Source organism: Ictalurus punctatus, chromosome 22 (genome assembly GCF_001660625.3).
Source record: "Ictalurus punctatus breed USDA103 chromosome 22, Coco_2.0, whole genome shotgun sequence".
Taxonomy (NCBI): Eukaryota; Metazoa; Chordata; class Actinopteri; order Siluriformes; family Ictaluridae; genus Ictalurus; species Ictalurus punctatus.
The window spans coordinates 14,033,072-14,043,065 of NC_030437.2; the positions used below are offsets into that span (position 1 = coordinate 14,033,072).

A 9,994-nucleotide genomic window follows, 5' to 3' on the forward strand; every position below is an offset into this window, starting at 1 on the left:
TTTATTTGACATTACTAGGACAACGTCTCAACCTCTGGAAACAGCTGGAATCTCTCCTGCTGTGCAAAACCTGACATCTTGCAAGTAAATGTTGAGTTCCCAAACAATAACTGAAATTGTATGTAATTGGGAAGAAGAAAAGAAAAGAGAACCGGTGCTTAAATGTGGTAACAGTGTAATGTCATTCATTCATTCATCTTCAGTAAGCACTTTATTCCGATCAGGGTCATGGTGGATCCAGAGCCTATCTCAGGAACCCTCTGTGTGAGATGGGACTACACCCTGGATGGAATGGGAGTCTGTTACATACACACTCACACCTACTATAAGAATCATTTAGAGTCGCTAATCCTTCTAACAGAAAGGGAACAAGAATGCAGAGGAAATCCACACGACCATGGGGAAACATCTGAAACTCCACACAGAAAGTTTTAAAAAATCATTATTGAGCCAATGAAGATGGAACTTTGAGTTTAATGACTTTAATGTCAACATATTGATGCAGTTTGGGAAATCAAGTCACAAATCACGTACATTGTATGCATTTCCCTAACCACACCAACTCCGTAGATCTCAACTATTATGTTACTAGTCAAACCAATCGCGGCGCCATGCACCAGCTTGATTTTTGCCAGTGTTCTCTCATTGAGGGTGTTTTGACGGGTTCAACCATCAAGGGAAAGCTGTTATGGGGAGCTTATTTAATGAAGAGACCCAGGTTCTTCTGAGGCCTTATAAACCCAGTGAAAAGTTGGAGTGTGTTCTTTTCAGCACCAAGCTCAATTCCCACAAGATCAGTGCGAAATGGCTTATAGTCCAGAACAGCTCTTAGCATTCTCTCTTTTTTTTTCTCACACGCGCTGACAAGTAACACTTGGGGCGTCCTCTTCATTGACACATTCCAAAGAGGCTGAGATGCTTAACCAATGCCTCCTTCTCCATGTCTGCTGACAGACAACAGAAGGGCTTACTTTCACCGAAAAAAAAAAAAAAAAAAAAAAAAAACACGCTACCTTGCTCAAACACCTGATCCAGTTTTGAAAAGTTTGAGAATGCTTGGAAAGGAAAACATGTAATAGTATTGTGTAAGGTTACATTACAAGAAACTGAGTGATATATTATTCCAACTGCAGTGTGTTAACCACCTGTTAGAGCTGCTATTATTATTATTATTATTATTATTATTATTATTATTATTATTATATTACTTATATATGCCTTTCAGAATATCACAATTAAAAATAATAAAGAACTTTGTCAGAGAACTTTGTCTTTGTACATCTAATATGAACAAATATAAATAAAACTTGCTGTTGTTGTTGTGAATGTTGTGCTGTTGTTCATATAAAGTAAAACATTCACTCGAATTTAATATTGTGATTTTTATGTAACATGGCTTCATAGGCATAAGACAGTCACCATATCATCACTGTAATCATATTCCAAGCCAATATAATCTTAAAGCCATTAAATACTTGACCAAATGTTTGATATTCACTTTGATTCTGTGAACATGAGACAAAGATACATATAGAGGTTTGACATTTGTAACTACATTGAGAACACAAGGGACAACATATGTCCTCACGATGCTTCCAAATGTAATACCATTTAAATGCCAGTTACAAACCTCCCATTATTGTGTAAATGATCTCAAATATACCATAATTCCCTGTAAACCATCTGCTATTAGCATGGACTGTTTAACAGTTGTGGGCTGAGCTCGTGTTGTGACTCTGTGGTCAGGCGTTGGACCTTGGGGACGGATTGCTTGCCTGGCTCACAATGTAATCGGGTCTCATCCAGGAGAGTGTGATTGTTGTGCAGAGCCTCCTCCAGGTACAGTGGCGCTTTTGTTCCGGCCAGTCGACACACTGAATGCAGTCCGGGAGCCTCGACAGACCCCGGGAGCCATTCTATCAGGAGGCTTTGTGCTATCCAGTGGCCCCTCTTCTGCCCCGACCAAACACTGGAGAACAGAGTTGGCATTTTACACAGCAACATTTCGCTTCATGCAAGTTCAGCGCCACTTCATGTGTGGCTACACAAACATTTCCTAAATGGTACAATGGATTATCTGGGGGGGTTTTTAGGTTTGTTATTCATATGTAGCTACACCTATATCTTGACTAACGAACATACTGGTAATTATTTTTGTTGTTGTAATTATTCTGCAAATGTCACATATTAATTCTGTAGTGTCTGAGCACCAAACTGTACCAAATATTTATAAAATATTTAAAAAGGTATGGTACTGTCCTAATCCTCTTCCTTTCTTGTGTTCAATTGGTTAGGTCAGTATGGATGCAAGTCATAATACACATGTAAGCCTATTTCATTTGCTTTTCCAAAAAAGTGCACCCTTGAATTACAGGAAGTCTATATCAAATGAAAACTAGTGCTCACTGCACTAAAATGAACATATAAAAAAATTAAGCAATGAAATAATCAGTGCAATGAATTAATCAGTTCAGCAAACTATTACTTTCTGTACAGGAATCTTAGAAGGTCTGTCGTCTTGTCCTCTAAAGTCTTCAATTTGTTTATGGAAACACAGACACATAATGTCCTTTTCCCACTTGTTTTTGTAAAGGCCTAACTTGAAAGATAATGCACATAATGGAGCATGCCTTATCATTCAGGCACAATGTCTATAGTGCAGTTGAATTAAATACAGGAAACTCAAATTGGGATGGAACAAAATCGATCAAATATTCCACATGCACCACAAATAACCAACATCCACACAAGCTCGACCCTGACTGCTTCTTCAAAGTCCAGTGAAACCCAAAGTCACCTTTTTCTACATTTTATATTCTTGCTAAAGCTTTCTATATAAACACTTCCAGGCATTAATAACTGGCCCTTAGTAGCCTATGCGTTTGTAAAAGCGGCCCCTGCAGCCACTCAAGCTGACTTCAGACCAAGCTAGCCAATCAGAAAAATTTACCACAGTAAACAACACAAGTCTGCACTTTACTATAAAACTGTAGTCACTCAGAACACTGAAAACGGCTTCTCCTTTATATTAAACTAATTGCTTGAGTAAGACCTGCTTTTGCTACTGAAATAATTCATGCTTGTGATGCAGTTCTGGATCCAAACATCACCTACACTTCCACAATTATACACTTTCAGTAAAAACCAAACTGTACTTTTCCTTGACACTGGGGTGATAGCATGAAGGCCACATTTAGTATGCATATTTATTTTTAAACTATTAAAAATAATGTAAGGTACATCATCTGGCCTTAAAGACCTCTACTCTAAAAGCTAATTAAAAGTTCACCACACACACTTTCCTAGCTAGGCTCATATGATGCTCATATGATGCGTAATAACCTGATATTAGTGAGAATTAGTGAGCATGTATATCTAAATACACAGATATAAACACTGAGTTTGTTTAGCAGAGGAAAATCTGATGTTCTGTAGATCATGGCCCAGTTTCCCAAAAAGATAAATATCTTCTTAACTGGAAAGAGTGTTTTTAAGGTGACGATGAAGATGATCTTGACACCACTGCTTTTGGGAAACCCAGTCCATGCTGATTAATCTCATTATATCAAGACTGCTTGCACCTAATAATTAGCAGCCTATGAGCTATGTATAAAGCTGTGAATGTTTAAGGTTTTATGAGTGATGAGTTAAATAGGGTTAATAGGGTAACTTTTCCTAAAATTCCATTCAGGAAAGATTAAATAAAACGAGATTGAGATTTTGTTGATTTAATAAGTGTCCCACTCTATAACCAGATAAAAATGTAAATCGTAAATAGTAAATTAATCTTAGACGCTTCATAAATGAATATAAAAATCTGACATTTTAAGAAAGTTTCCAAAATGCGCCCGACGCGTTAATTGACTCCGTACGTCAAACTTTTATTGTTCAAATATTCCTGAAGATCTACATGTGGCGTTGCTCGATACATCATTTATTTTTCAGTCAAAACGAGAGGACACAAAGTCCGGTATAGATCATTCGGAGTCGACAGTGTAAATTTCCTCTTTTTTTACTTCAGCAATTAAAGATAGTACACAAAAGTGGCAGGTCGTTGGACAATAAATAATAAATTATTTTTGTAATATAGGAACAAACAAAAAAAGATCTCCGCTGTATGACCCGACAAATTAACTTAAATCTATACACATCTTTGGGAAATAATAATAATAATAATAATAATAATAATAATAATAATAATAATAATAATAATAATAATAATCTCGGACGGACACATACACGTAAATTTCCCACGCAGCTTGTGGTCGAATAGAGGTATACCTTGTTGCAATGCTTTAGTAGCCTACTTGGGCTTGAAAAGATACCATATAACAAAAAACAACAACAAAAAAAAAGCTGTAGGTCTAATAAAAGCGGTTAGATTCGGCTGCCAGGCCGTCCTCACACTTTCAATATTCAGTGAATAAATCTCAGTTCGAGTTGTTTTAGAGACTGACGAGTCAGCAGTTTGTTTGGGCCGCTCATGCTGCGCTGTATGGATTTCGAGTCCTCCTAGGTCTCATTTTCCTATGAGGTTCTCTGATTTGTCAAAAAGAAAGAAAGAAAAGAAAAAGAGCGAAAACGTCTCGGGTTGTTTGGCAAAAAAAAATGTAGCCGACCAGTTCCACCAGTTCCTGCGTAGTGTAGGCCTAAAAGTCGGAGGAAAAGGACATTTTGACATTTCGGACCCGGCGTAAGTCTACTTCCGCCGGATGTTAGCGACTTCCGGTAACGCTCGTCTTCTCGTGAAGTGTCTTTTCACTAGAGCGCCTTTCGTTCCCACGATTGTCATCACAGTGTATAAACGCAACCAAGGGCTTGTTTGGATAGAGAAGCCCCGCGGAATTGGAGGTCTGTCGGTGTTATTCGGGAGTGTAGCCTCGGTGAAACAGGGACTCGACGACCTTGGCGACCCTCTTTTATTTTCCTCCGATTGTGGAAAGGAAGATTAATCCGAATCGTCTAGGCCTCGATGGGACTGGCCACCATGCTGTTTGGTGTATCTGGCAGTTGCGAGGACATGGACGCCACTTCACTCCCTGTTGAATTCGAGCCTGGTCCTCCTTCAGAAAAATTCACCTAGAATAAGCAAAGCTATTATTATTATTATTATTATTATTATTATTATTATTATTATTATTATTATTATCATTAAGCTGTGACTGTATCTAGTTCTCAAAGCTTTTTTGCGCTTTTACGCACGGACATTACGCGCTCTTACCAGTTGCTGAAAAGCCGGTTGGTCGATGTCGCTCTGCAGAGCAAAATCGCTCAGGACCTTCCATGGTGGCTGATAAGTCTGCACCTCCACCGGGTTCGCCTGTAATCCTCCGTCGTGTCTCTCTGGACTGGTAGCCACCATTGGAGTTCCCGTCATCCCTTGGATGTTCTGCAGAAAGCGCAAAAATAACCATCACCTTTAGAAGAGAAAAGGCGTGCGTGTAAATTAATGTGCATGCACCTAAAGGCATGCATCTACATCAATTCAAATAAACGGGTTTTGTTTTATTTTTAGCCTTCGCACTCACCGTCTTGTCGTTAGGTTGCTGCTGCTGGAGCTGCTTCATCAGCAGACTGCGCTTCTTGTCCTTGCAGCGCTTGTTCTGAAACCAGACGCGGATGACCCGCGGGCTCAGGCCCGTCATCTCCACGAGCTGCTCCTTCATGAGCGCGTCGGGCCGCGGGTTCGCGTTGTAGCACGTGCGCAAAGTGTGCAGCTGCTTCTCGTTAAGCACCGTGCGCACGCGCGTCGTCTTCTCTGGCTGCTTGTGCACGTGCGGGCGCAACGCGGGCTGCCGCGCCGAGATTGGCTCTGCTAAAAAAAAAAAAAAAAAAAAAAAAAAAAAAAAAATGGCAATTAGGTCGATAAATATGACAGGTAGTTTTCATTTTCTGTAAATATGACAGATGTGAGCTTGCCTTCGCAAGACGGTGAATGAGACTAATAGGGCTAATTAATGTGACTGCTATATATATTTTTGTGACAAACAAGCTGCGTATTACACAATATGCCAAAACAAATAACAAATGTCCAAATGATCAAATCTAGCAAATTTAGGATGTTAAAACTTCATATGTTCATATAGATGGTGAACATGGTGTTTATGCATGCGACCCAAACTCTTGGTGTTATTGTTTTTGTTATTAGTTTATTGTTTGCTAAATATTTTTTTCCTTGAACTGATCGGTGCGCAGAGTGAATTCTGCTTCCTTTCTTGCTGAAATGTTTTGAAATAGAATTTTAAAATATATGCCCAATTGATTGGCTGAACTGCCAATCTCTGGTCGCGTTTCGGTTTTGGTTGTGATGCATTTTATAACGCGCCCGTGGACCGACGCGTCAGATTTATGGGACGAGACTAAACTAATATATACAAATCTTTAAACTTTCACATTAAAAACTTTTAGAATCACTATGTAAACTACGTATAGGTTTAAACTGTTTAAAATCTAAAGGCCTAACATATCACTTGTCAATCAGTCAGATGGATTGCGCCATCATTTCTGCAAACAATACCTTAAAAGCAAATATATTCCTAAGCATTTAATACATTCAGTAATACACTTGGGCATGTCGGACAACACAAAACTGTCTATATAAACAGAATATCAGGCAGCTTACTGTATTTGGAGGACTTTTGAGAAGTGGAATAAACCTGTGTAGAATCGGCTCTATGAACATTTCCCTGATTTTATATCCGTTTTAAATAAATCTACCAGAAGATAAATATTCTTTACTAAATATACCCTAAGAAAAATTCAATTGTAATCACGTTAGCTTTAATGCAACTACAGTTTTTATTAACAAGCATGCCTAAATATTTAGCGATGTCAAACGTGTGTATATTCGTTTAAATCATGTTTTTGTTTTGTTTGTTTTTTCCTAAATAATATAAACAAACCTGCGTAGTTTTTAATCGCATGATTGGTTGTGAAGCAGCGGAAGAATATCACTTTCATGCATGAATAGCCGAATTCAATAGCACTCAAACTGTAGGAAAAATGAAACGTGCAATGTTGACAAACCACTGACAACAACCTGTTAGGTTAGTAACCTTTTCATTTGCAGGCTGATATGATAATCATCAATTTATTCCTCCATGACAAATCTCCACTAGCCTCCAATTATCTTTTTATTACAATAACTATTCACACTCATCTCAATAACAGGCTATATGCTTTGTCAATAATTTTGTCAATGTAACAAGGCTACAGTATTAAGAAAAATTCAACGTAATCATAAAACTGAAACATGATTTTAGACCTGAGACCTGACACAATTTTTTTTTCTCAAAAGATTAAAAATATATATCCCGTGCATTTTGAAGAATCTTTGCAGTTAAGGTTCAACTGAGCAACTAATATTCAGTACAACAATGGAAAACACTAATAATCCAAGAAAAAGCTCTAGTTCATGTGTGATGGCATGCCTGGGATAGTCTACAAAGACTGGGGGAAGAAATCGGCCCGAAACAGACGCATTACACCACCCATTTCTTAACAATTCCATAACGCGTAACTTCCTCAGCTCGTGCAGGATGCAGGAAGAGTGTTTGCGCATTAAGTTTCAGTACCAATATATTTTTAAAATAGATATATATTTCAATTAATCATAAACAGCCTGATTTTGTTCATGGGAAAGTCTAAAAAGTAAAGAAAAAAGTTTTAAAACCGATTACATAGCTAAAGAGCCAAACATTCCCCGAGCTCGTGCAGGACGCAGGGAGGAGGGAAGAATGAGGTAAGAATAAATAAGGTGCTGGAAATCACGTCATGCTTGACGCCTTAAAGCTAAAACAAATTAAAGTTTACCTGCCATCTGTAAGGGCCGGGCCGGGTGCAGGGGGCTGAGCGGCTCCCCGGGCGCCAAGCTGGCTCTCTCCACCACGTCGTGATCGGCTCGACAGAACAGGCCGTCCTCCCGTAGCGCGAACTCATCGCCCGGGATCAACTGCCTGCTGCACGCCACGCACCGGAAACACTCCACGTGATACACCTTAGCGCGAGCGCGCATCACAAAGTCGTTCTTGCTGAAACCGATGTTGCACTTTGCGCATTTGATTCCGTAGAGTCTGAAAAAAAATTAAACCCGCAGGTCAGGGGACAGGAAGTAGAAAAAAAGGGGGGAAATGTGCTGGACATCCTTGAATCTTTAATATAATAAATGAATAACGTATATGTATGGAAGAAATATAAAAACAAGAAAAAGAACACACTATTCTTATTGTTATTATTATTATTATTATTATTATTATTATTATTATTATTATTATTATTAAATCAAGTTAGTCTAAAAAGCATTGTAAATTGTTTATTAAACAAAATACGGTACAACAGCATCTGACATGATTAATATTTAATCCAACACCACTTATTAAATGGTTAACTAAATTTCTCTGTTCATTCCTTTAAGACACTAAGGATATCTTTAGCAGAAAATGGTTTTATATTTTATAGTAATTTGTTGTCTAGCCCTGTCTGCGCGTGAGCTCCACACTGCATAATTACACTAAAGCTCCACTGCATTAGCATATAGGTGCAGTGGTGTAAAGAAGAGGGAGAGGGCACGAGACTGACAGCGCGAGCTCGAGTCGCAGGTTCTTCCTCACTAAATCATGAGAGCTCTTTTTTAAATCCTTAAAGGTATGTGGCTCAACATGTCTGTCTTACCTGATGTAGTCGCGTTTACAGTACGTCTTGCCGTCCCGGACAAAGCAAGTGCATGACTCGTCCAGATACTGGTTACACTCCGCGCATTTGAGACACGCCGCGTGCCACTCGAGGTCGGGCGCCACGCGCAGGATGTACTGGTCGTGGATCTGATTCCCGCAGCCCACGCACAAAGAAACCAGGCGTTTTTCTGCACACCAAACACATACAGGAACATATAAGGAAGTTGTTAAAAAAAATAATCCTTATGTTGTCAGTGATAAAACATAATGTTTCAATACAATTAGTACAAGCAGTTAATAATTTCTTTTTCCTGCAATAATACCTAATAATAATAATAATAATAATAATAATAATAATAATAATAATAATCAATAATAATAATAATAATAATAATAATAATAATAATAATAACAACAACAACAACAACAATACTTAGAACTATTATTATTATTATTATTATTATTATTATTATTATTATTATTATTATTATTATACGATTAAAACAGTAATACGTAATAATAATGTTAATGTCATTGCCAGTTACGCAGGACAAAAAATAATACAGCCTTAGATTTTTTAATTACATTTCGTGAACGTGTAAACAAAACTTTGTGTCTTGCACAGTTAAGCTTTTCGTTTCAAGGACCACAAAGCAATACATATTCTCCAAATACATGCACCATGTTCAGATAAGCTTAACCCAAAGAGTTAAACAACTTACTTTTTGGTGGGTCCCCCATGTCTCCCATGTCCAGAAAGTAAGGCGGTGTTAGGTCCACTTTAAAAACGGAGCGCAGGCCCGTAGTGCCCGTGGTTTCTTGGGAAAAAGTAAGACTGCGGCTCCGAGGTGTAAAACTTCCCGAAATCGAGATTAGAGTTCGGCCAGGGTGTGTGTGTGGGTGTGTGGGTGCATGTGAGTGTGTGTCTGAGCTCCGGCGCATCGAGGGGCCGCTCCTGTCCGTATCTCTAGTCTTGCTCTCTCAAAACTCCGTCGGCTCCGACTCTTCTCTCTCTCGCCATTGGACTGACGTAGGACAGCCACACGTCACGCTCACGCGCTGCTGATTGGTTGTGAAAAGGAGCGAGCAGCATGTCTCATTAGCGCAGAGCGAGCGCTTACGGGAGCCGCGCTCCCGTTACTGCATTTATTTCGAGCCTTAATTTGTCCGATTTGGAAATGGGCCTCGTGCTTATATTTTTTTATTATTAAAAAGGATATTTTTTAGTCATCATAAATGTCACTATAGCCTAGAATTTATGTGTTCATAATAATAATAATAATAATAATAATAATAATAATAATAATAATAATAACAACAAC

General features: G+C 38.5%; 1 protein-coding gene across 3 annotated transcripts; it reads right to left on the reverse strand.

Annotated features, from left to right (window-relative positions):
- Positions 1 to 3,996: 3,996 nt before the first annotated feature.
- isl1a (ISL LIM homeobox 1a) lies at positions 3,997 to 9,703 on the reverse strand. 3 transcript variants are annotated; one of them, XM_017451238.3, is made up of 6 exons: positions 9,395 to 9,699; positions 8,671 to 8,860; positions 7,813 to 8,072; positions 5,529 to 5,812; positions 5,222 to 5,389; positions 3,997 to 5,079 (listed from the first exon to the last, which is right to left on the reverse strand). In XM_017451238.3, the coding sequence occupies exons 1-6, from the start codon at positions 9,612 to 9,614 to the stop codon at positions 4,963 to 4,965; spliced, it is 1,239 nt and encodes a 412-aa protein (XP_017306727.1). In that variant the 5' UTR covers positions 9,615 to 9,699; the 3' UTR covers positions 3,997 to 4,962. The 3 variants fall into 3 exon arrangements, with proteins under 3 accessions (XP_017306727.1, XP_017306726.1, XP_017306728.1); XM_017451237.3 differs by having other exon boundaries at positions 5,529 to 5,815; positions 9,395 to 9,698; XM_017451239.3 differs by having other exon boundaries at positions 4,953 to 5,079; positions 5,222 to 5,417; positions 5,529 to 5,815; positions 9,395 to 9,703.
- Between the last annotated feature and the right edge of the window lie 291 nt (positions 9,704 to 9,994).

Coding starts and splice junctions, on each gene's coding strand:
- isl1a (XM_017451237.3), bottom strand. CDS start 9,614: ATGCGCCGGAGCTCAGACACACACTCACATGCACCCACACACCCACAC. Junction 8,861..9,394: donor CATGGGGGACCCACCAAAAA/GTAAGTTGTTTA, acceptor TTTGGTGTGCAG/AAAAACGCCTGGTTTCTTTG. Junction 8,073..8,670: donor TGTAAACGCGACTACATCAG/GTAAGACAGACA, acceptor ATTTTTTTTCAG/ACTCTACGGAATCAAATGCG.